The 27,635-nt window shown below is 46.4% G+C and overlaps 1 protein-coding gene across 4 annotated transcripts in view; it reads left to right on the top strand.

Moving 5' to 3' along the window:
* LOC139760076 (cell adhesion molecule Dscam2-like) overlaps positions 1-27,635 on the top strand; it is a 217,225-nt gene that overhangs the window by 158,896 nt on the left and 30,694 nt on the right. For all 4 annotated transcript variants that reach the window (XM_071682875.1, XM_071682877.1, XM_071682876.1 and 1 more), the window contains exons 8-17: positions 1,181-1,409; positions 5,123-5,363; positions 6,723-7,037; positions 7,868-8,140; positions 9,635-9,916; positions 14,920-15,039; positions 25,576-25,755; positions 26,189-26,320; positions 26,731-26,889; positions 27,197-27,390. In XM_071682875.1, the coding sequence (XP_071538976.1) occupies positions 1,181-1,409; positions 5,123-5,363; positions 6,723-7,037; positions 7,868-8,140; positions 9,635-9,916; positions 14,920-15,039; positions 25,576-25,755; positions 26,189-26,320; positions 26,731-26,889; positions 27,197-27,390 (2,125 nt within the window). The remainder of the gene's footprint in view (positions 1-1,180; positions 1,410-5,122; positions 5,364-6,722; positions 7,038-7,867; positions 8,141-9,634; positions 9,917-14,919; positions 15,040-25,575; positions 25,756-26,188; positions 26,321-26,730; positions 26,890-27,196; positions 27,391-27,635) is intronic.

Raw genomic sequence — 27,635 nt, 5'->3', positions numbered from 1 at the left:
TGGGCAGGATTCTCCCATCCTTTATGAGAGGATCAACCCTCTCCCACCCCGCATCACAACCCCTTGATTGGGCAGGATTCCCCTCATTACTCGATCACTCCCATATCCTATCCCTCAACCACATCCCTTAACTACCACCCACTGTTAGGCTACCTTCCCAATCAGGGTCGCTGAGGGCTTCCAGGGTCGCCACAGTAGATCCGGACAACCGTAGGGAAAGGGGTCGACTGCAAGCCAGAAAATTGCCAGCGATGGTGGGATTGGCTGCCAGATTGATCTGAATACTGCAACGTGAGAGAGAAAGGGAGAGAAAGAGATAGAAAGAAAGTGAGAAATGCACAATGGTATGAGGAAAAAAAATTTGGAAAACCTTTTGGGTAAGAGAGCCAGCTTAAAAGAAAATATAGCCAAGCCTCAGTAAAAGAGAGAGATAAAGATTTGAATGCTAAATTATTTCAATCCCACCTGTTACGTTGTATAAACTGACACCGTTAACAGGTAGAGTGCCAGTGACGGCAGAGTAAACCCCACGTTAAGAGGGTTAAAGCCTGAGAAGACAGGGTTACAACCCATCTGGAGGATTAGATCCTGTGAAGACGGGGTTAGAAGACATCCTTTTTTCATTCTCTTTTTCCAAGACAGCTATAAGTACGAGTGTATATGATTTGTGTATATGTAACTACATATGTTTGTTAGAATGAATAGATTATATATATATATATATATATATATATATATATATATATATATATATATATATATATATATATATATATATATATATATATATATATATTTTTTTTTTTTTTTTTCATACTATTCGCCATTTCCCGCATTAGCGAGGTAGCGCTAAGAACAGAGGACTGGGCCTTTGAGGGAATATCCTCACCTGGCCCCCTTCTCTGTTCCTTCTTTTGGAAAAAAAAAAATAAAAAAAAAAAACGAGAGGGGAGGATTTCCAGCCCCCCGCTCCCTATATATATATATATATATATATATATATATATATATATATATATTGATCCAGCGTAACCAATGTTTTAATTATTGCAGGTAAGTTAGTGGCACTGTGGTAAGTCTCATTATGAATCTTGTGAGTCTTGAGTCTCATCATGTCTTATCATGGTCCTCATTATGAGCGTCAGCTAACCATGCCTTGGTGTTGATCTCTCTTTGGCAGCTGGTCCCGTGAGGGCGTAGGTGGGGAGCTGAGCACAGTGGGCGGGGGCGTGGGCGTCGCCGTGGGTCGGATGTGGGTGCGGGGTGCTGTCGTGGGCGGGGCGCGGGCGGGCCCAGCCGACGCGGGCGGGTACACCTGCGTGGCGGCCAACGGGGCGGGCACAGACACCGCCCACTTCACCCTCACTGTCGTCCAGGAGCTCCAGATTACCGCCCACCCGCCCCTCCAGGTCAGTACCTCCTCCAGGTCACCTCTCACCCTCCCATCCAGGTCAGTACCTCCTCCAGGTCACCTCCCACACTCCCGTCCAGGTCACCAACCCTGGCCATCACCTCCCCTCTTGCTATACCTCCGTCATTTTCAAGATTAATTATCAACTTAAATGTCTGGTTTTTCTCTCCCATTCTTTTGTATAATTTGATCATTCTTTTTTTGGGAGAAACGCCAGACTTTTTGCCTTTGAAATACAATTAGTTTCTTCTGCAGTGAAAAGAAACATAAAAATTTTTAATTAACAGTAGAACAGTTTTTTCTAGTTTGAAAAGGTAATTAATTCTTCTGTTATGTGCGAAGACCCTGCCCCAATGTTTTGCTCTTGTGAATGTGTTCAGCTAAAGGTTTCGTGTGTTGCATGTGAAATCCAGTAATGTGAAGAGTTCTGTACATAGATTTATATTATATTATATTATATATATATATATATATATATATATATATATATATATATATATATATATATATATATATATATATATGTATATATTTGTATATATATATATATATATATATATATATATATATATATATATATATATATATATATATATATATATATACATATATATATATATATATATATAACATACAAACTTCCAGCAGCCAGGATCGAACCCGGGACCCCCTGCGTGGCAGGCGGGAGCGCTACCGCTGTGTATATATAGATATATATATATATATATATATGTATGTATATATATATATATATATATATATATATATATATATATATATATATATATATATATATATATATATATATATATGTACCTGAACCTAATGTGTAGTTTTACAGCAGTTAGGAAAATGCCTTTAGCTTCAAGTAAGCAGAGTTGGCCCCAGGTTTAGTCTGTCGCTCCGTAAAACACCTTTGCCCAAGTAAACAAAAACATGTGAGCGTTGCGAGTAGTCCGGCGGGCGGATCCAACCCCAGTGCCGGAGGATCTTATACCCTAACCTTCTTTTGTTTGACCTTTAACTTTTTCACCTCTTCATCTATCGAAGGCTTTATCTTCCTGCGCTCTCTTTTCCCCTCTGCTCTTCTCCTCTTTCATCACCTTTAATTACCACATTGTTAAGTGCGTTTTTCAACCCCGCGTGCAGCCGGTGAGTCAATATTTACAGGGCTTGGAGTCCCGGCAATAGAAGGAAGACCGCCGCCATTTTCATAGATACGAGAGCCTCTTGGCGCCCTCCCCGCTCGGGGTCTTCCAGATTTCCATCTCTTGAGCGGCTGGTGGCTGGCGGGGGGAGCGGCCGGCCGGTATTGGCAGCGGCCTCTGGGAAGCGGCCCACAAGAGGATCCTGGTGAATTTCAAAGGCAGGAGACGAGAGTGGTGAGGGCAGCCAAGGGCTACTCCGATGGATTCTAGAGGAAGAAGGAAAAGATTATTGGTCTGAGGTGGTGTGTGTGTGTGTGGCGGGGTAGCTGGCAGGAGAGACCAGGGTTCTGGGAAGCCTCGCCGGGAATCGTTTAGTCATTCATTAACTTTTATTGGATCGGGCCAGTTTTAATGGCTACTCGGTAGTGGTTGCCGGAGGGGATTATTAAGATCCTGAGGTTCAGTTTCGTATGATCAGTGAGCACGGACCCTTAAGGCTGTCGGCTGAAGCCTGTGGTGTTCTCTGTTTCATGGGATATTCGAGTAGACGTGTGTCAATCCAGTCTTCAGTCTCATTTGATCTTCGTCCTACGGGTAGTTTTGTGTATGAACCTTCTGGTCCTCACTGGAGGCTGAGCGAGTAGGTTCTGACCCGCACTTCAGGCCCCTGTAGTGAACCTTGGCACTGAAGAATCATCAGCATATAAACTTCCTCTGAAATTCCTATTGTTGTTAGATGTCCATCAGGTTCCGTGCTGTGGATCCGAGTCTTCTGGTATCTGAAGTCGTTATACTTACTTGAGTATTATGCTTACCTATGGAGCCGGGACGTTACCAGTAAATGTATACAGAGATGGAGCTGCTTCCCTCACGGCTCACGAACACTGTTTTCGTAACTTCTGCCTTTTGTTCAGCCGTGGAAGTTCATGAGCTGTGTCTTGCGTCGAAATGAAAAGGAGAATTGGAGTTTTGAGGTGATCATGAGGCAGCTCGATCGATGTATGGTAGGTACGTCATCATAACGGTATCGTGCAGCTGGTAGACACGTCAGGATAGCGGTATCGTACAAACGGTAGCCTCGACCAGGTCTGTTTTTGCGAGTACAATAACAGTAAGTATCGTATACAACAGTTAGGATGGCTTTACCGTAGACACGAATATCGTTGTAGTGTCACACGAATGGCAGGCCACGAATAGGTAAGATATTTACAGACATCTGTGTACGACAGGAAGGGATAACGTTCTCGCTCGCATTTAAGAAGTCATGGATGAGACATCATTATCGGGCATCTGGCACACCCATAAGAAGATCAGAGATCGCCGTCGTACCGGAAGGATCTCATTATGAGCCCTCACGTAATGTGACCTTAAGCCATCACTTACGCTATCATCCGGGACTCCCGCCGCCTCCCTCCGCCTCCTCCCGACGGACCGCCATTGATTATCGAAATCGGATGAATTATATTATTCGGCCGCAAAGGTGCGATTTTCGAGGCTCGGAAATTCCGTGGGAGTCAGTCTGTTATCGACAGTCTGTGGTGCTGGACCCGAGACGATGGAGGGAAGTATGTACTTAGGGACGTCGTACACACGGCTTGTTAACCCGGTCAGAGAAGAGGTGGCTAACTTGACCCCCCGTGACCCCGCCCTAAGCTGACCGACCTGGCTTCGAGAGACTCCCTCTGCTGACGACTCTGACCAGGCAGGCCTTTGATATATGACCGACGCAACCTCTCTCTCTCTCTCTCTCTCTCTCTCTCTCTCTCTCTCTCTCTCTCTCTCTCTCTCTCTCTCTCTCTCTCGTTATTACAGGTGAGAGAAAAAAAATGACTAAATTGTATTTCAAAACGAGAGAAATCTCAAAAATGGTCTCTCGTATATTATCCTACTCTTCCAGCCTAGTAGTTCCCCGGCCCTTATCAATACCCACCTCTCTCTTCTTCTCTGAGAGAACTGGAATAATTAGACATTCAAAATGTTAATTAGTGTCTTGCGGGTGATGGCCCTGGCAGCCTCAGGCGGCCCAAGTCACGCTCCGTTGTATCAAGAAACGGAACTCTTTAATGTTGGTGTACCGTGTGTTGACCCGTGTGGTCTCTGGTACCGTGTGTTGACCCGTGTGGTCTCTGGTACCGTGTGTTGACCCGTGTGGTCTCTGGTACCGTGTGTTGACCCGTGTGATCTCTGGTATCGTTACATTTATTAGTCAGTAAAGCATTACTTGGGGCAAGAGGAAGATATACAAACAAGAACCAAAGAGTAATCTATGTAGGTATATAATTCATATATAATTTATATATAATTATCCCTGGGGATACGAAAGAAGGAATTCTACCCACATATTCCCTGCGTGTTATAGAAGGTGGTAGCTTGGGGACTGGAAATCCTTCCCTCCTGTATTATAGTCTAAAAGAAGGAAGAGAGGAATGAGACAAGCGAGGATTCTTCCCTCTAAGGCATCATACACTGTATACCGTGTCAGTTGTGATGTTATGTATTGTGTCTGTAATGTTTATGTACTAACATGTAACCTCTGACCACGTGTTGCACGCGCGACCAGCAGATGGTGTCGGCCGGTTCCCGCGTCACGATCGCGTGCCGCGTGCAGGGGTCGCCCGTGGCCGAGGTCCGCTGGTACCGGGACGGGTCGCCGCTCCACCCACACACGCACGCCCACATCCTGCTGCAGGGGCGGGACACCCTGGCCATCGCTGGCGTGGGTGAACGCGACGCCGGCATGTACCAGTGCGTGGCGGCCAACAGTGTGGGCGAGGCGCAGGCCACGACCCAGCTTAGCATCAGAGGTGAGGACGCGCCTGCAGCCGTACACCTGACACGTTCACTTGTCCCTCACTACACACACACACACACACACACACACACACACACTTGCCAGGATCACAACGCCTGCGCCACAACCTCATCGTGCCACATCCCAGCTCAGACAGACTGCTACAAGAACGGCCCACAACCCCACCATTGTGAATATCATTAATAATCATGTAGACGGACACCCAAGTGTTTGTGTGTATGTTTACTCCCCTCTTTTCTCCCCTCTTTTGCGCGCTCGCGCGTTTGTGTATGTGTGTTTTTCCAGACTTTGACTGATATTGATTTGATAAACCATTTATTTCTTCTTCGTCTTCATCTATTATTATTTTCATACATGACAGCTGGGGAATGGGCGTCTGCTGATGAGTCAATTGTTCGGTCGTTTCTGACGCTGTGGCTGGAACAGTAGTTAACCTACAACGTTATTAACAGTTAATACAAGTCCAGGTGGCTCACCATGTTGACCTCAAACGGCCCTTGACTACACGTGAAAAACATTCCCTCCTTCCCCCCTCCACCTCACGTTTCTCGATGTCTCCCTCACACGACGCACTCCACTGGAGTCTGTATGTACTCACAACACAAACAACAGTACTCTCCAGGGTAATCCTTGCCTCGGGAGTGGCCAGCAGAACCCTATTCAGGCATTCTGTCCGTCCCCCTTACATCTCCCCTCGGGGGACTCTTAAACCCCAGGGAGGGCAACACCTTGCCTATGGTAACCCTCCCTGGCTCTCTCTTTCATCTGGACCACTCGCTCCTCAAGATTATTTAAGTGTCCTTTAGGAAGGAGGGAGGGGTCTGAGGCCCTTATTTCTATATAGAGCAGAAGTGTACTGCTGTGTGTCCAGCTCACTTATCATAACCTTACCAGTGTAATGTTCCAGACGTCTACACCCTCACTGCATGAGAGAGAGAGAGTAGCTGTGTACAGGAAGGTTAACAGTTTGTGTTGAGGATGGTGGAATGACAATGTCCTTCTGTTGGCTCAGAACTCTTCCAGGAGTCAGCAGCCGGGTGTCGTCCAAATATATGGTGATAATAGTGTTCATCTTACAGAACCCTTCTGTAACACTGGCTTTATATTCTAGCTCCAGCGTGCACAGTTGTTATGCGGAGGAATCATTCCGTAACACAGTGTGTCGCAGCTGTAGTGGGTATAGTGGTAGTACATCAACACTGTAAGATTACAGTCATTCTAACTTGAATCTTATACTCGTTTTTGTTTTTTCCTCCCATCCCTTGTCCCCCACCGGTCTTCCATACTCACACCTATACACACATGTATTCCCACATACTCACATACGACCTACACCACACCCGGGTGACAGACTCGCCGCCTGTGTTGCGAGAGACGTTCATCGAACAGACGCTCCAGCCCGGCCCGCCCGTCTCCCTCAAGTGCACGGCCATGGGCCACCCGAGCCCTGTGGTCACCTGGTCCCTGGATGGTCGACCCCTCACGCCCTCGGCCGCCCACTACGGCGGCCAGCGGGTGGGGGTGGGCTCCTGGGTGGGCGTGGGGGGCCAGGTGGTCAGCCAGGTGAACATCAGCAGCGTGGACCACCTGCACGGCGGGCTGTACACCTGCACGGCCGTCAACGCTGCCGGACACGTGCAGCACGCCGCCAGGCTCAACGTGTACGGTACGTGCGGCACCATCTCTTTATCCCCATCATTCCATGACCCATGTAGCGTCTTGCCCTCGCAACCCTGTAGAGCAGAGCAGAGTCTAGTCTGCTCTATAGGACTCTGAAGGCAAGGCTATAGTTATCTAGTATGCAGGTAATCATCTAAGGATCTATAGAGAACACTAGATAACCCAGAGTTTATAACCCATGGTTCTGTAGAGCACGTGAGATAATACAGAGCTCTATAGAGCGTATTAGATGATCCAAGTCCCTGGACATCACATCCAGAATGACCAAATGCGTAACTGGTGTGTCTTATTTATTCACTGATCCTAGACCAGGAGCCTGCATGTTACTCCTGAATCACAGAGCTGCTGAATCACTTATTTAGATAATTGTTCATTAATGGCTGTCAGGGGACGAACACCACTTTGGATGATTGGTTGGAGGATACCTCGTTCCGATGGTCAACAGCGAGCAGCGTTGAGTGATTGAGTAATCGTTCCTGTGGGGAACAAATGGTTGTTAATGATTTCAGGTTGATGATCATGTGGTAAATAAAAGACATTTGAGTGTAAATGATAATGTCTAGGTACAGTAACGTGTTTCATTTATGATAAAAGCTTATCTTATTTCAAGTAATGACATGAATCTCTCTTTCTCTCCCATCTCACTTTCTCTTCCTCTGTCTCTACGTCTCCCTGTCTCGCCATCTGTCACCTGTCTCTAAATCTGTTCTCCGTATGGCTCTTCATCTATTCTCTGCCTTGCCACCAAATCTTCCTTCTCTTTCCATCTATTCCGTCTGCACATCTGTTCTCTCTCGTCCATCGTCGCCCGAGCAGGCCCCCCGACGACCAGGAAGCCGGCCAACGTGAGCGTTGTGGACGGGTCGGAAGCGTCGCTGGTGTGTCCGGTGGCCGGCTACCCGCTGGCCACGGTGTCCTGGACGCTGCACGGGCGTCCCCTCACGCCCACGGCCCGGCGGACGCCCCGCGGGGACGGCACCCTGGCCATACAGAGGGTAGAGGCCGAGTACGACGTGGGCCACTACTCCTGCATCGCCTCCGACGCTCGGGGCCGCACCGCTACCGCCACCTTCTTCCTCTCCGTCGTCAGTAAGGAACTCCCCGGCCTTCTGTCTACACCTAATTGGTAGTTCGTTGTTACATCTGTGTTCGCTAACAGGCATAAAAGCCTATAATGCTTTGGTAATTACGAACGATCAAGCGGATCCTGGAGGGTAGTCCAAGTGTCTCAAATGTGTCGTGTTCTGATCATCATGCCGTCATCACCAGGACTTTAAATCATTCTCCCGTCATCAAACTGGGGTCGTATCCATCCATCTTCCACCTTTCCTCCACCATCAACTCGGGCGGTCAGGACGACCCTGGTGCTCCACTTCTCCTCCATCACCCACACTTGGACCTCCACCATCCACTTAACTTTTTTCATCTTTGCACAGACTCCCGGCTGATCTCTGTGCGAGTCATTGAGGAATCTTTTATTAATTATTCAGATTGCAGGCCGGGTTGGGTTCGAGCCTGGAGTGCTCCACTCACCACCAGCTTCATATTTACCCTCAGCCAAACCCGTAGATTGCATGAACTCAAAGTTCCCTCAGTTCTTTAATCTCTAATATACATATGATCCTGAAATATCATGAATTGATTTATTATAGCCGGCTGTTATGTAAATTTAAAACATCTTTTCAAAACATAGACTTTCATTTAATCACTGGTATGCATTAGTAGATCAAACTTTAATTGAGTTCTGCTAGAAAAAAAAAGATTGCTGAGGGCAAAGCTCTTCTTCCTCCGATATTCATTAATCCAGAAACGTATCCGACGATAAAGACTGCTTGGCTGAGCGCGTCCCCCCAACCCTCAGGGAAGTACGACAACGTCAGCAGCTTCGGCAGCAGGCACGCGCGCCTGCCCACCGTTCCGCTGGGTCCATAACGCTGTCTTACGAGTCGCTAAAAATTCTTATATTTATATATTCATCTTTCTGGCTGGTGGTTGGAGTACCCTCGCTCGTGAAGACCCCGGACATCTTCGTTTGTAATACATTTGTTCGCAATATCTTACACAGTGTAATCACAGTTCCATTAACTCGTTTTTTTCAGATGTAGTAAACACACACACATACACACACACACACACACACACACACACACACACACACACACACACACACACACACTTCCTCGAGATCAAGGAAGATAATTACATGTTAAAATAGTCATGACCTTGTAATTAAGTGTACTATTTTCTCTCCCCCACTTCCTACCTTCCCCTTCTGACCCCAACCTCACCCTCCTGAACCTATCCTTCCCGTGTTCTTTCCTTCTTATTCTGTCTTACAAAATCTCTCTTCTTTCATGTGTTTATCATTCGTTCGTTGTTCTCCATTTCGTGTCTTCTTTCTCTTCTTCATTGTCTTACTTTATTGTTCCCTGCCATCTCTCTCTCTCTCTCTCTCTCTCTCTCTCTCTCTCTCTCTCTCTCTCTCTCTCTCTCTCTCTCTCTCTCTCTCTCTCTCTCTCTCTCCAACACCTGTCATCTGTCTCTCGTCTTCCGTTCCTCTCCGTTTCCCGCTGCCCGTGACAGAGCCGCCAGTGCTGGCCGAGTTAAAGTTCCCGACGGGTCTGGTGGAGGGTATGCGACTGTCGGTCGCGTGTTCCCTGCTGAGCGGCGACCTGCCCATCAGTCTGCGGTGGTCCCGGAATGGCCGGCCGCTGCCCCGGGACCCCGTCCTCACCGAGACTCACTCCCAGTTCTTCTCCAACCTGGTGTTCGCCGACATCCGCGGCAGACACGCCGGCGAGTACACCTGCACCGCCTCCAACTCCGCCGCCTCGTCCACGGTCACCGCCACCATGCACGTCAGGGGTGAGTTGTCCATCCTGATAAGTGTGTCCTCTCTCTCTCTCTCTCTCTCTCTCTCTCTCTCTCTCTCTCTCTCTCTCTCTCTCTCTCTCTCTCTCTCTCTCTCTCTCTCTCTCTCTCTCTCTCTCTCTCTCTCTCTCTCACTTTTCGTTTCTTCCAAGTCCTAACCTTGGAACGAGTGTTGTGTAGAGAGGCGGGTCGTCCTCGCTACGTGTTCTACCTTCTCCAGGTTCTGAATCACTGGTCTCGCACTGTGTCATTGTTGTGTCTAGATTTCTCCACATGTGTATGTGTGTTACCAGTTACATCCATGTGTTATGCCTGACATGTAAGTCTGTCTTTGTTACATTCATAATCCTTATAATAGAACTTATTTACTTAAAGACAAGTGAGAGTTATAGTGGACATCTGTTGTATAAAAGTAGCATCTAAAGTAGTTCTCAGTTCATCACCTTGATAGATCAGACATGTTATCCCTCACGTTGGATCAGATCCGGACGAGTTCTTTACACTTCATGCTCTTGAAATATTTACCCTCAGCAAGTTGTGCATCAGTAAGGGTCGGATTCTTCAATGAAACTGCCGATTTTCAGAGCAATGGAGAACACGTTGCTTTAATATAGAAGGAAGAATCAGCTGGAGTTGGTATTATGACTGGTTAGTGCCAGCGATGATAACCAGAGCATGAGAAAGGAATTTGACTCAAACTGGTGGAGAGGACGTCTCTTGTCCCTCAAGGGAACGCATCGCTCCTCCCCCCGAGGCAGTAGGGAGAAGGGGTGGTGTTGGTCGTTCCTCCAGCTGTCTCAGGACCTGCCAAGCCGGTCTCAAGGCTGCAAATAGGACTGTCAGTTGATAGTGGTAAGAATAAACGTCTCGAGACACGGCGGGTGTAGAGTGGAAGCGTCAACACGTTCACACACTGTCTTTTGTTCCGATACAACTGAATGGAAGTGGGTCTACAGTGGCCGCCTTTGTTACTGCTAGATCTGCTGATGTGAGACTTTTTTTTTAGATTTTTTTCTTTTCATCTTGATAACAGATATAGTGTATATCTCTAACTATTGCATCTTGATACGATGGGAGTTTATTACACATCAGTTTAATGCTGTCAGACGTTACGCTTCTCCGTTGAAAAGCATTCACACAGACTTGTGAGAGAAAGACCCAACTACGAAATATATTTAGGAAAAATGATTGTCATGATTACCTTTAAAGTTAAGGTTAACGTAATTTGCGTATCCGATCTGGCAATACTGTGACCTCAGTAGACATTGACCGTGACCTGGTGTGACACGGTTCTACGCTGATGACAATCTGAACGTGATGGTTGGCCTGCCTGAGATAGCTCTCAGCTGAGGGAGTTTGTTTGTGTAGCTGTAGTTGTTGTGACGTGGCCAGGCTAGCTGGAGACAGACCAGGTTGTTGTGAGGGGAGAGTAGCTTTTATATCTCTTGTGGTATAGGACGATTTGTCGGTTATTTGGGCTTTAAAAATATCGACTGCCAGGGTCTTGAAGGCCGTCCACGTCAGGATGTAACCAACGATTAAGAAAATCTTCAACACTTTTTCCACTTCTTTTCATTCATTTTAAAGACCATAAACATTGCATGTATGACCCATGGAAGTACGACATCTCCTTCATGTGCTGGACGTGCTGGGACGCAGGTGCCAGACGCCTCCACACATCACACACCACACAATGCCTCGAGAGACAAACGGCCTCACTTTATTTGGCACCCTTCTGCAGTCCCCCTTTGATCTAACGCCTTATCAATACTGTATTTGAAATGTCCCTCCCTTCTGCTGCGTCGCCTCATCTACATGTGAGATTACAACATGGCTCCCAGCAGAAAGACATCTGTCAAGGGGAGAATCCGTGACAAGTGTTCGTGTTGACATCCACGTGTTCCATTAGCATTTAAGCGCATTCCCTTCCTGCATTAGTTGCTCAGCCGTCAGACTTTAGGAGTCCGGGCCTCAGTAACTGCCAGGGGCAGGTAAGAGATAACAATACCATCACTTTACCATCACAGTGGCGCAGCGAAAAGGAAATGGGGAATATAGGACCTTGAAAGCTCAGCTCACCATCTGCATGAACCACCTGTACGTAGAGTGAATCATGGTATGGAGAGTGATCGACTGAGCGCCATTTCCCCCTACAGCCAAGCACCGCCACGCATCGGGACATTACAGCGGGAAGAAACCTATCAATGTGTGGGTGGAATGAAGGTTGAAAAGATGCCAGTCACAAGGTCCTGCAACACTGGCTTCCTCCCTAACCTTCGCCCTTACTGATCACTGTTGTGTGTGTGGCGCTGAGCAGCGCGTCATTGTCACCCTTTCCATCACCCGCCCATTCAGACTCTGGACAGGAACTGGTCTTAAGGCCACCATTACCCGTGATCGTCAGGTCAGAGTTCAGGGGTCAAAGTTCAGGGTGTCAAATAGTTATTACGATCGGGAGTTTGGTAGAGGGCGAGCTTCTCATGTCTCCAGTAACTCCAAGATCAAGAAAGAAATGATTATAGAAGTAGGGAAAGAGTCAAAGATCTAATTACCTTTCCCAGGTCACTGGTTGTTAAGTTCAATAAGTAATTGATTAAAGCAGGTCCGTTCGATTGTGATTCGTCATTTATGTTATTCGTCACGCCATTGATATTCTATTTCCTCAGTCAAAGGTCACGATCATTAATCCCCAAACTCAATAAGTGTGACCTCAAAAGACCTCAAAGAAAAAGAAAACGGGATAGATCATCCACACAGAAGACTACATGTTTTATACGTCAAGTTACGCGAGGTGTGAGCACGAAAGAAGAGGTGTGTACGAGGCCAGTAATGAGCATGTGTGTGTATGTTGCATGTTGAGGATGGGCGATAATGGTGCGGTATTAACCCAAACACTGTAATGTGATACATCATTATGTTCAGACAGGGGGAAGGGAAGTGTCTTGGTTCGACGCCAGAGAAAAAGAGAGAGAGTGAGAGAGAGAGGGTGGAGACACTCTCTCTCTCTCTCTCTCTCTCTCTCTCTCTCTCTCTCTCTCTCTCTCTCTCTCTCTCTCTCTCTCTCTCTCAGTAAACACTCTGGCACGACCAGAAGAGGACAGCCGCCGCCTTTGCTCTCAGCGCCTGGCAATAACACACCGGCTTACCATGAATAATTCATGTGGCCTTATGACTTTAAAAGGCTCAATATCCCACTTGAGGCAAACCCCAGCCGATCCTCAGACCTGCCTGCCTCGCACGGCTCTCTTGTTGTCACACACACACACACACACACACACACACACATATGGAACACGTGCTGCCACGGACCTGAACACTCAAGTGATTACCACCTTTAGTGTGTATGTGGCGGTTGACCTGACCATACACAGCCGACACAGGTAGAGTCTTGCACGAGTTTTCTTCGTGTCTGCTTAAGCATTATAGACGTATACATAGGCTGTATCCTGCGTACATAGGATATGTTAGTGGTAACAGATGCCACTGTATAGATATCTCCGTTGTATCATATGTCGATGACGTGAGCCAGGGGGACGGTGGTCATCCTGTTAGAACAACGAAAACGGGCTTCTGTTTGGGAAGCGCTGAACCGTTGTTGCCTCCAGGTCCTGTTGACATGTCCCTCCTTCCCTCCGTTATTTGGGGAAACGATTCAGCACAACAGAGCCGGAAAGAAGGTATGGCAGGAGGAGTAAAACACACGCGGGCAGATGGTCTTACAAGACCCCGAGCCAACTATACCATCTGGAGTCACTCCCTTGCCAGCGTCGCATCCTCGGCCTTCCCTCCGTCGGGCGTGGCTGAGGGTCCTGGCAACATCGCTGGCCGGTGTTTGCCAACAACAAACAAAAATATATTGCTGGAGTAAACACTGCGTCTTGATTCCGCCTGAGCATCATGTACCAATCATGAGATGAATAGGTCGTTGCTGGTGTTATTTGGCAATTAGATGAAATGATCAGTTGAGAGTGGAGTTAAAGTCGGCCGTTTCGTTTGTTTTCGACGGAATTAAGCCTTTAATGGCTGCTGGAATTCTTCGCATTTTCGTTTAACTTCAACAAAATACTCTGGAACTTGTGTGTGTGTGTGTGTGTGTGTGTGTGTGTGTGTGTGTGTGTGTGTATTCCATGAAGGTTTTACTTTCCTTTTAGAAAACCTTCAGGGAACAGCTTTGATGTGTGGAACAAGTAAGATATGAAAAATTGGAGAATCTCATTATATATATATATATATATATATATATATATATATATATATATATATATATATATATATATATATATATATATATTCTTTCTTTCTTTCAAACTATTCGCCATTTCCCGCATTAGCGAGGTAGCGTTAAGAACAGAGGCCTGGGCCTTTGAGGGAATACCCTCACCTGGCCCAATTCTCTGTTCCTTCTTTTGGAAAATTAAAAAAAATGAGAGGGGAGGATTTCCAGCCCCCCGCTCCCTCCCCTTTTAGTCGCCTTCTACGACACGCAGGGAATACGTGGGAAGTGAGTGTGTGTGTGTGTGTGTGTGTGTGTGTGTGTGTGTGTGTGTGTGTGTGTGTGTATACTTATTACTGAAAGTTTAGGGTTTATACTTAAAAAACTGTATAATAGCTCAATATGAAAGTACCTGTGATAACAGATCATGGAAACAAGTTAATCTGTTTCATGTCTCATCTGCTGGCGAGGGAAAAAAAGAATCTGCGGTGTTGTAACTCCTGAATATTTTACATTACATTCAATATTCAACACAGGAAGAACATGGCAGCGATGCATGAAATTCTCTACTTCTCCAACAGCCTCTCAACCACGTCGCAAAGTGGCTTAATGTAGGCAGATACTGGAGTGTTGGCTTCCTACGAGGGTACTTCAAAGTGGCTTAGATTAAGGGTAGTTGCCAGGTTGCCTGGTTTACTCCATGGGTACTTCAAGGTGGTTCGCTGTTCACCCTTCGTCCTTCAACACACCCATTAACAGACAGGTTCTCTCTCTTTTCCCACAGTGCCCCCGCTGTGGGTGGTGGAGCCTCAGGACGTAGCTGTCGTGGGTGGGGAGGAGGTGGCCCTCGAGTGCCACGCCCAGGGGACGCCCACGCCCACCGTCATCTGGAAGAGGACCAGAGGTGAGTGCCCGAGGGAGTGGGAGTAGGGTAGGGAGGGGGCCTTTGATCTACGTGTGCTAGGGATGCCCCTGAAGGTGTCTGAGCTTACCAGGGTTGCCCTATAGCGTGTCTGATCATACACAGGGTACCCGGAAGAGTGTCGGAATGTATCAGGGTAGCTCCTGTGAGTGTCTGAATTTACCAAGGTTGCCTATGGGACTGAACGCAAGAGCGTTCAGATTGTGAAGCAGACAACCTTTTGCTTCACACATCAGCGGTGAGGTCATCATCGGAATGGGGGGAGGAGGGAGGCCTCACACTACCCCTCCCCCCGAAGCGTTCAACCGACCTGTTCTTATCTCGATAATGTGCTTTAACCCTTTGGCAGCACACAGGCCCGGGTATTGGATTCCTTTGAAGTTTGGCCTAATAGCATCTCTTAAGACTCTCGTTTGATTAGCAGTGAATGAGATAACAGTGCATGTTGGCGTCACTGTTCACTGCTAGGTTCGATAGGCTACTGGGAGGGGCGGATGGGGGGGGGGGGGGGGTTAGGGGAGACGAGGAGGGACGCGAAGCAGGGGAGGGAGTAAGTCACCCGGAAACTTACACTTACATACTAAATAGATTACTTTATGGCAGGATGGCCTTCGTCAGCTCCCCTGGAAGGAGCGTCAAGATGACGCCCTAGCCTCGGTACCACAGACCGAGCACCAGACACGCTCACGGAGCCACAGCTGTGACGACAATCACTCAAGGCGTGGCACCTGAAACTTGTTTTTTCTAATCTTTCCTCACATTCTTTTTCGCCGATCGTAAGAAACTCCACAAAGAAAACGAGTCGATAGGTGCCACGTTAGTGACGACTATTCATTATTTATGTGTACACCAAAGAATACCTCAGACACGATAGTAAAACATGTAGTGTTAACAGTATTTGTGTACATATTCCACTCTTAGCAGGAACATACGTAGAAGTAAGATATGTAAGTACACATTGCGACAGTACTTGCAAAGATTGAGGTGATATACCTGTTTTATGTTGGCCACCACATGACTATGTTGACAATATGTGGCCACCACCAGGCCATGATGACCATGGAAATATGTAGGGCATACATGGCCCCAGTTGACCTCGGCACAGTTGGCCCCCACATAGCTATGTTTGGTACTGTGTGTGCACAGTTGGCCCCCACATGGCTATGTTGACCCTGGCACTATGTGGACACAGTTGGCTACCAGGAATTACGTCATGTTGACCAAACACTTAGCAGCCGCCGTCTCGTCTCCAGACGCATTAACTGCTGGCGTTACCTCCAGTGTGTGTGTGTGTGTGTGTGTGTGTGTGTGTGTGTGTGTGTGTGTGTGTGTGTGTGTGTGTGTGTGTGTGTGTGTGTGTATTGACTCAAGTGTGTGTGTGTGTGTGTGTACCTGAACATCAGCACACACCAGCATCGACGGGTGTACATGTCATGTACCACTTTATTGATTTTTTTTCATCCACCCCGTGTGAATCTTTCATCACACCTGTAGCTGATGCTTGGGGCTTTAGCGGTAAATCATTGAGAGTGTCAAGTGTGGCGAGTCTCTCAGGCCCTGGGAGGCCGAGTGTGTTCACACTGAGTCCACCGAATATTGATGACCGGCGTTAAGTATTGATGATATATATGCATAGTCGAGGCTTAAGTTTCAGTTCGTCAGAAACCAAACGAATCTCAATGGATTTATTTCATCAGTCTCTCTCATCTACATCACGGGTTATTTTTTTTTTTCCAAAGGAAGGAACAGAGAAGGGGGCCGGGTGAGGATATTCCCTCAGAGGCCCAGTCCTCTGTTCTTAACGCTACCTCGCTGAGGCGGGAAATGGCGAATAGTATGAAAGAAAGATATATATATATATATATATATATATATATATATATATATATATATATATATATATATATATATATATATATATATATATACATACATATATATATATATTCCATACTTGATTGCCTTTTCTCATCTTACCTAGATTGCGCCAGGAACAGACACAAAAGGCCACATGCGCCTCATATCCATTCTCTAGCTGTCGTGTGTAATGCCCTGAAACCACAGCTCCCTATCCACAACCAGGCACGCCAGACCTCTCCATGATTTAGTAACCTGTCCCTCATCCTTGCTTAACCCAATAATCTTGCTCTTACTCACATTTATTCACAACATCCTCCGTTCACACACTCTTCCCAGTCACCAACTTCTACAGTTTCTCACTCGAATCTGCCACCAGTACTGCATCATCAACATTCGGCAGGCGAGGCACTTCCCAGGCCCTGTCATCAACAGTGGGCTGCGGACTGCAGGCACATAATTTGAGGACATTATTTCGAAACTGAATCCTATAAAAAGACGAATTTAGTTTCAAAATCATAATGTACGAGACGTCTACCATGGACCAGACTTACGCTAACATGTCCAGCAGGAAAGTATGAACGCCTAGGAACCCGACTGTCGTACCGACGTGCTCGAGGGTCGTACCCTCGTGCCCGAGGATCGAACCGTCGTGCTTAAGGGTCGTACCGTCGTGCTGGTAGGGTTAGCTGTGCATTATCTGTAGCCGTAACACTGTGGACACTGCACCGTCACATGCAGCTGGCGGACAATACTCACGACTTTTCATTCCTTATGAAATCATGAGTTTGTGGTCGTGGGGGTGCGTCTGTTTCCCGAGAGAATCATGAATTAATTATATATTCTGATCACCAGAGACGCCAGACTGGACCTGGTTAAGTCTTTACACTATAAAATTCCATTTGTGGTTCTACATTTGAGTTGTATTAATTTCTAAAGGAACCTTGTAGGACTGAACAGATTTCCTTCATTTTCAGGTGATGAAATACACAAATAATTAGTATGTATGTATATATGCATATGCTCATGTATGCGTTATGTATCGATATATATATATATATATATATATATATATATATATATATATATATATATATATATATATATATATATATATATATATATACACAGCCAAGTGCCATAAAGCTACGAGTGATATATGATATTGCGTTGTTACCCTCAATGATACAAGAAAAAGTAAATTGGCTTCATCGTGCATCCTGGGTGTAAAAACCCAGCCCAGTATCGCACACAGCACTGCAGCTCAATCCTCAATTAATGGCAGTTTTTCCCCAGGATTGGCAGATCAAACGGTGTATCAAATAACCCTTCTGTTACACGCTCTTTGGCCTGGCGTTAAATATTGTTCATTTACAAATATTTCTTTGCCGATTATGAATTCCGTATTGTTTAAAAGCACTCAATTATAACACAATAGATCACATGTTGTAAAGTTTCTTCTTTTTCCTGTATTGTGTGATTATGGGAGGGAAAGTTTTAGGAAATAACGTTTGAGGACTGAAGCATCATTATATATTGGCAACGTATATATGTTGGTGCTCTCGAGCCATGAGCAGGAGGGGTCTGGTGCAGGGAAGGTCATGTGTATGTTGGCGGGTCAGATGATGATGATTTCATAACATTTGTCGCTGTTGTTACAGGAAGATACAGTAACGTTGTTTAACTTGTCTTATTCTTACGTCACTTGCTGCCACCACTGTTGTCTCTGTCGTCCTCAAGGTCCCCACCACCACCATCATCATCATCACTACAACCACCACCACTCATCCATCATCATCACTACCACCACCACCATCATCATCATCATCACTACAACCATCACCACTACCACCACCACCATCATCACTGCCACCACCACCATTACTACCACCATTACCACCACCACTGAATATCTCTCTCTCTCTCTCTCTCTCTCTCTCTCTCTCTCTCTCTCTCTCTCTCTCTCTCTCTCTCTCTCTCTCTCTCTCTCTCTCTCTCTCCACCCATCAACCCCTCCCATCCCCCCCCCTCCACCAATCACCACCATTCTCGCTCCAACAAAAGCGTCATTAAGCGAACAAAGCAATAAAATATCGGGCGAGGAGCTTCCAGGTTCTGGTGAATGGCCCTCGGTCGCTTCTCAATTAATACCCACATCATGATTGCTAATTTCCTATTCATTAATTAACTGACCGAAAAATAAAGGATTCACTCCACGACCGCCATTATTCTGGTATTCTTGTATACAGAACACTGCTCACATGTCATACATATGCCACCTACACTGAACACTGATATATATATATATATATATATATATATATATATATATATATATATATATATATATATATATATATATATATATATATATATATAAACTTCTATTCCTGAGAAGCTACAGAAGGCCACACAGGGTTTATGTGTAACAATTAAACCAGCTTTGTAATCATTAACGTAAGATTTAGAGCACATGTAAGATTATTTTTTTAAACCCACTTTCATAACTTTCTTAATAGAAATCAAAATGATCAACGAAAAACCTAGCTTTTTGAAACCTATTGTTATGAATAGTATTGAGTGAACACCTGATTTGGCTGTTTAGTTCCCCTCCTTGTAACGCACAGTGCACGAACTCATGAGTATGGTGTGTGGAGCACTGAGCGAACGTGGTGAACAGTGTCAGTGGAATATTGAGTGAACTTGATGAACACAGTGAACGGTGAGGTAAAATGAGCCTCGTTGAACAGTGGTAATGAGCTAACCCGTCGTGTGGCCACGCCCAGAACTCATTAGTGGAAGTATATAGGCTCATACATGCCAGGGTTCACACACACACACACACACACACACACACACACACACACACACACACACACACACACACACAAGCATATACCCATTTATGTAAATTCATGGGCATGTATACAGACATTCATACTCGTACAAATAATTCATTGTTAAATTATAAACATTTTTTCTACGGAAAATTTAAGAAGATAATTATATCCTTTCATTACGAACCTCTGATGTTGTGCACATAATCCATGTGTATCAATGTTAATTTATATTTACTTATAAGATATTCCTATGTGCTTGTGTATCGCTTTCAGAGTGCTTGCTGTATCTTTCAGGCGCTGCTTGCTGGTCGTGGATCACGTGTTGTGTGTGTTCTAACCCTCTAAACTTACTCCATGACCGTGTGGGTACATAACCCTCAAGCACGAAGGTGTGACCTTTGGGTATCATGGCGTGACCTCTGACCTCACCCCTGAAGGTTCAGATCTAAGGTCACGCCATCAGAAGCAAATGGCTTAACTGTTGTGTCTAAGGGCCAGTACCGTCGTGCTCAAAGGCCGTACCATCGTGTTTAAGAGACGTCAGACAAGGGTTGATAGGAGGAATCAAGAGAACCAAAGTCTAAAATAAACCAAGAGAATAATAAAACAGAAAATGATGAACCAAAGAAACATGTGTCCAGTAGACCAGACCAACCCCTGCAGTTCGTCAAGGGCGGAAATATCTGCGTTCCTTCCAGTTCTCAGGAGACGAGAGAGGATAATAAGATGATGGAGAGTTAATGAGAAGATGAGGTAAATGATAATGAAAAGATAATGGAGTTAATGAGAAGATGAGGTAAATGATAATGAAAAGATAATGGAGTTAACGGAAAGTTGAGGTAAGTGATAATGAAAAGAAAACGGAGTTAATGGAAAGATTAGGTAAATGATAATGAAAAAATAATGGAGTTAATGAGAAGATGAGGTAAATGATAATGAAAATATGATGAAATTAATGATAGTGAAAAAAGATCGTATGAATTGTCATATTTCAGAATTTCAGACATAACGAAGAACCAGTCAGCCATAACTTCATTATCACTCGTAAGAAATGCAGTAGCGACTTCTTACACGTGCAGACTGAACGAGAGCTCCGTCAATTACTCCTCTTCAAATATTGACGAAAATCACACTATATCGCGGTGTGGACTCCAGCCAAGACGACAAGTTTTTCTTTCCTGGTTCAGTGAGCGACATGTCGTAAGCCCAACACTCTCTTGCCCCGGCAGGACTTGTGAAGAAAAATAAACACAACTGTGAAGTAATTTATCCCCCTCCCTCCCTCCCTCCCTCCTCCCTGGAGTGGAGAGGTTCGGGGATCGACACCTGGGATTATTTGACCTTCCCATTTTTAAGAAACGAAAGTTTGTGGAGGCGATCGTGTCGAGAATTTCACCCGTGAACGACACGGGCTGCGTCGCTCGCTCCGCACTGTATGTTATGCTCATTAACGTCGCTGTAGTTGACCTGTGGTGCACTTGTCTGACCCCCTTTGCAAACGAGGGAATGATCATTAGAACGATGGTACGACCCTTTGAGCACAACGGTACGACGGTCCGTGAGCACAACAGTACAACCTTTCGGTATGACAGTCTAGTGTTTGACTTGATCCTTTCAGGATAGGTTTAAGGGTCGTACCGTCGTGGTCAAGGGTCGTATCGTCGTGGTCAAGGGTCGTATCGTTGTGCTCAAGGGTCGTACCGTCTCACTTAAGTGGTTAAAGTTTATTTCGAATGAGTTCCAATCATTCTATCAGTTTATAGCCTTATGTTTTGGACCTCCGTGATGTAGCGGTAGCGTTGCTATGATGCATTCATGGGCCCGCACGGGGTTGAGTACTCAAACATTCGAATCCTGATCGCGGCAGCTGCCTCACAGTCAGTCCAACTGTTCATCCTCCCCTAGGGGCTGGCTGGTCGATACATATATATATATATATATATATATAGCGTCAATGAGATGACCTCGATTAGGGCCTCCAGTTAACAGTGTCGTCTCAGCTAACACAGAAAACAAAAATGTGATGAAGCGAAATGTTAACATTTCTAATGTAAGTATAATGACCTGTCTGTATAAAAGGTTCAAACTCCGTCCATCACAGATATAAATCCTTTGATTTTTGTAGAAAATGGAAGGGAATAAAACCCTCGACCTTGGATAGATCCGATGATTTTCCAGAGGAGGAAATGGTTAAGAAATGATGATTCCTCCCCGACCGCAAGTAATCCCGGTGATTTTCCAGAAAATAAAAGGAAATAATTCCGTATGATTCCGTTCATCAAAGAGAAGAAAGCGGAGGAAATCCCTGGTGCGGCGGCTTCCAATCCCTCTTTCCTGGGTTCCGACCCCCCAAGTTTAATTAATGTTGATCCTTGGCTTTGGCCCAGTCGCTCCCACCGACGAAAACTATTCCCAAGTTTGTTCATTAAAGCGCCGTTATTTGAGGCCATTACTGGCCATTCACGCGGCCGTGTCAGGAGAGGAACTGCTCCTCCCTCCCTCCCTCCCTCCACCGTCTCTCACAGCAGAAGATCTGCAGGATAGACCTCTCCCCCAATACTCCAGCTCCAAGGCCACAGTTGGCTGGACTCTCCGTGTGTGATGTATCATATAATGCAGCACTACAGTGTTACGTCTCGTTCTCTCGTCTCATTATGAACACGCAGACGTCAAACGTTGTGTCACGGTATTATGTATCAGTGTCTCGTCTCAGTATAAAGATTTGGGACGTCTCATGATGTAACTCGAGGTTACAGTACACTTTACTCTCTTACTACAAGAATATCTTTGGTGTTTGAGGCGACATCACGGTTCCTTCTGAAGTGTTAGAGGGTCGGATTCCCTCTCTGATATGTTTCACTATATTCACGTCTGTAAGTGCGTATGTAGGTTGATACATCCGACACTTTGACCCTATTGTCTCATCAGTTATGAAAAGGGAGTATATGATATGTGGGACTGGCGTCTTAAACAGTGCCATTCCGATGGAGGTTAGCATCTAAAGGGCGATATTTTCCTGGATAGTAGCCTTCCATAGAAGTAGTTAACTCACAGTCCAGGTTGGAATAACCTTTGGAGTAGAATCAGGTTCGCGCGGAGGGTTGCTGGCTCAGTGGTTGGGTAACGGAGGAGGATTTGCAGCGAAGCTTTTAGCGGGAAAATTAATTTCCTGTGTATATCACAAGGGCAACAACCGGATGAGGTTTGCTCACGTTTAATGCAATATTAATTCAGCGAATTACGGGGCAAAAGAAATTCCCATCAGTCTCCTAACTTTATGAAATTAAGTAAAGGGAATATAAGATATCAAGTTACGGCAAGTTAGGTGCAGAAGTTAGTCATGAGGATTTGACGTGGTCATGGTACGTTTAGTTTTTTGACCCAACGGAAAATGTTTGGTGAACACCAACGGGAATGGCGAGTAAACAACATCCAGTGTTTACCCTAGACATGGAGCTCCAGTGATTGTTTATCCTCGAGGATGCGGTCAGTCTTGACGGAGACCATCACGGCAACACTGCTTGGGGGGAGCCAAACACGATTGGCTAAGAAGAAAAAAAAGATGTTGGGTTTACGATTCTTTTACGAAAGCGAAACCAGAAAGCGCTTAACTCAATCCCATATATACATATCTATCTATCTATCTATATATATATATATATATATATATATATATATATATATATATATATATATATATATATATATATATATATATCAGACGTGACTAGATGAATTGGGAACTAGCGTATCTCACCCATGCACAACGTCAGCGAACAGAAAATGGGACGGGATACCCTTAGTTTGCTGAAGGCAAACTTGTCAAAGATCTTTGTTTACATCTCGTGATGGACAGTAGTGGGGGGTCAACTTGTCACAGACTACGTAAACAACGGCAACAGTAAACAAAACATTACTTTCGCCAGACTTTACACCATGTCTTACATCTTTTTGTGTGTGTGCCAAGCATGACATCTGATATGTAACGCGAGGTGTGACGGCTGATGTAACGCGAGGTGTGACGGCTGATGTAACGCCACTGGTGACGGCTGGTCTGGAGGGACATGGCAAGGAAATATTTATGACGATCTGAGCCAGTCTCCACCCGGGTTATTTTGGAGAGTATTATTGTCAGGTCGCTCTGGAACGGGTCCAGGCCACACGGTAACACAAGGCCCAGGTCAGGTCACGCGGACATAGGTCAAGGCATAACGGGTCAGGTTTCGACCGTACGGAATCGTGGTCCCAGGTCAGACCACACGAGCCGGAGAACGGGACCAGATCAAGCCACATTGACCCAGGTCAGAACCCATGGTCCAGACCAGGTCACACGGGCCGGGGCCAGGTCACACGAGAAATGACCGGGCAGCATTTATGAACGTCCTTCCAGTCCTGTCACATGATATCATATGTAGACTACAGTCCGCCGGGTAGCTCACAGATCCTACGTGGTGTGTCTGCTGTAGAAGCGAAGCTGGAAGGTATGTTGCATGATGTGGTTAACACTGCCGGAGCCATACAATCCTTGTAGGTACAAGTGTGAGTCACTTGAGTGTGTACCCAGCGCCCGAGTTAGGGCAGGTCGTGTCACCATTAGCAAGAGTAAATGAACGTTACTTTCAACAGACTTTGTAGGATTTCCCCTCCTTCTCCTCCTCCTGGTGGTGGTGGATTTTTTTGTTTCCAAATGCCAAGCTTGACGAGCGATGCGACGCGAGCGGTGGCGGGCTGGTCTAGCGGGACGTGGCTAGGAAATATTCATGAAGGTCCGAGACAGCCTCCACCTGGCTTATGGCAGAATATTATTGTCAGGTCGCACGGTTCCAGGTCAGGTCATACGAGGCCCTAGGTCAGGTCATGAGGGAGCAAGGGTTGGAGTCAGGCCGCCCGGGAGATGACCCGGGGAAGAGTTATGAAGATGTGAGCTAAACTTAAGGCTAGAACATTACAGTTGGCAACACACACTAGTATGGCCGGTAAATAAATCATTACTGAACATGATTACTGATATTGGCTCAGGTGGGAGGCTACTCTCTTGCTTCTTCTTACACTAACATCTCTCATAACTTTCCTAAAGAATATTCAACATCATTTTCCTTCCTTCGCTTATGTTGACGATAAGACATTTGTTAGCCACTCATGATGAGCTGCGGCCATTTCATCTGTACTTCTTTGTTAATTAGATACCCTCAACATTATCATCTTTATATTATTTATGGATAAGACAGTGCCTGGCACTCAGGACACGTGCGGGACATAAACACGTCTCTAACGTTCGGAGTGTGAGAGGGTCAAACTAAGGCAGTTGGGCGGCTGCTGTTGTGATAACACATCTCCAGGGGCGTTACCTTAAGAGACCCATACATAGCAGAGAGGGGCGGCTGCTCTGATAACTCTCGGTTTTCTTCCATCATTTTTGGCCAGTCGGTCATGATTTCTGTGTTAGGTAGAGCCACTGTCTGTATTCGTAAATTATTCCTACGCCGTACATCGGTGTAAGTTTTGGATAAAGTCCAAAAGATGGCGCCTCTATCCTTCACAACATTCCTTCCCTCCCCTGACACCCGACCCTACATATGTCGGTTCCTTATCCTATCCTATGTGTTAGCTGCTTGAATATTTAACTATGGTACGACCTTTGGTTATTATGGGTTGGCCTTGGACATGATTCCAACCCCGTCAAGTCAAAGGCTAGGCCATCATACCCAAGGGTCGTAACGTCGTGCTTAAGGGCCGCGCTGTCACGTCCGAGAGATGTAACCCCCAGTTGGTTGTTTGGACGATTGATTCCTCGCGCAATGCCGTCTGGTCTGGTCCACAGATGGCGCAGGTGTGGAGGAGTCGGCAGCCGTGGTCGGGGACGGGTGGCGCATCAGGACGCCGCGGCCGGGGTCCCTCAGGATCCGCGATGCCCGGGCTGAGGACAGCGGGCGGTACCTGTGCCTGGCTCAGAACGGCGTCAACCCGCCCATCACCAAGACCATCTCGCTCTCCGTCCTCGGTGAGTTCAACGCCACCATCTCGTGGGTAATGATCCACACGGGTGCATGACGCGCTATGCCACAGAACTGCATTTTCTCCAATAGTTACGTTAGTTATCTGGTAACCTCTACAGTTGCTTGATACATGAAGTAAATCACTTACGTACATGGGATAACACTGTGATGGCCTTAACCAACATCGTTAGGACTGGACTATAGAATCCACAGGACACTTGCATTTCTTAGTAAATTCAATTAGAATACCTATTGGTAAGATCACACAGAAAACAAGGCTCGTTAGTCATAAACTAGTCTTTTTTTCTCTATGTACATTCTTTACAGTCAGCTGTACCACACCAGCTGATACCACATACTGAAGCTAAAAGCTAGTTAAGTCTTACATAGTAGGTGTGTCGAGACTCTGGTGGTTTACCTAATGTTTTGGTACGTCAGAGGGCGCGCGCATGGAGGAGAGGGTATTGAACCAATCGGCAGCCGTGGGTGACAGCCTGACCCTCCGCTGCCCTGCGCGTGGGGACCTGCCCCTAGCCATCACCTGGACTCGCGACGGCATCGCCATACCCGGTAAGTCCCCAGTGTACCCAGTACGACCTCACTCTACCCGATAGGTCTTCACCATGCAGGGTACGTCTTCCCTAACTGCCTCACCATACCCCGTTTGTCTTCACCTTCATCCCGGCTGTCATCAGTATACCCCTTGTGTCGTAACCACACCTTGGACGTCGTCACAATGCATCCCTCCACCATACTTGATAGTCTCACCATCCGTGGCACATATATCACTTGCCATCGGAGATTTAACACTACTTATGTTCATAAACGACTAGGATCTGTTAGTTGTGCCTCACAGTATTGACGTGTTGGTGTGTGTGTGTGTGTGTGTGTGTGTGTGTGTGTGTGTGTGTGTGTGGCACCTCAGCAGTCAGTGGCGCCGTTGGTGAGCTGATGGGTGTCGTGCGTTCTCTCCCCGACAGCTTCGTCGTCACCAGAGCTGGAGGTGAGGCTGGAGGAGGGCGGCCGGACTTCAGTGTTGGTGATATCGTCCACGACCCGCGCCCACGCTGCCGTCTACACCTGCCAGGCCTCCAACCGCTACGGCTCCGACTCCATGACCTTCTTCCTCAACGTCGTCGGTATGATGTCTCTCGGGGTCTGCACTTGGGGATACAACAGACACAAAGAGAACCTGTTCTTTTTGCTTTATGAGTCACACGAGTGGTATACGTGGATAAAACAGGGAAGAAACAGGGATCATCCTGTAGTGAGGAGAAACAATGAGATTTATTTTTTCCTTTAGCAAATTAATGATGAGCCAAAGATGGGTGGTAGCATTCTCGGTACAGCGGTGAAGCAATTGTGAATGACGTAAGATATACTAATGTTATGAAGCCACCTGCGGGACCTGCCATATAACCTCACCCGTAACTTTCTCCCTTCCAGAGCGACCTGACCCGCCGGGCCACGTACACGTGCGGGAGGTCACCAGCCGCCACGTGTCGCTGGCCTGGGCGCCGCCCTTCGATGGGAACTCCCCGCTGACCCACTACCTCCTGCAGCACTGGCCAGCCCACGACGCTTCCGCCACGCCCACCAACACGACCCTCCCGCGGGACTTGACGCAGGCGACCGTCAAGGTGAGACGCTGGCCCCTGCACACACCCTCTCTAGACGGGATGAATGTGTTGACTGTCTTCCTCACATGTGAGGTGAATGTCTCCCTCACACGTAGGATGAATGTGTTGACTGTCTTCCTCACACATGAGATGATTGTTGTGGTTGTCTTCCTCTTACGCGAGTTCAATATTCTGTTTGTCTTCCTCATAACGTTATCACTGAATCCTTTCCCTAAATTGTCAGCTGAAATTCGTCCCGAATCTCC

Source organism: Panulirus ornatus, chromosome 35 (assembly GCF_036320965.1).
Source record: "Panulirus ornatus isolate Po-2019 chromosome 35, ASM3632096v1, whole genome shotgun sequence".
Classification (NCBI taxonomy): Eukaryota; Metazoa; Arthropoda; class Malacostraca; order Decapoda; family Palinuridae; genus Panulirus; species Panulirus ornatus.
This window is presented reverse-complemented; position numbering and strand designations above follow the sequence as displayed.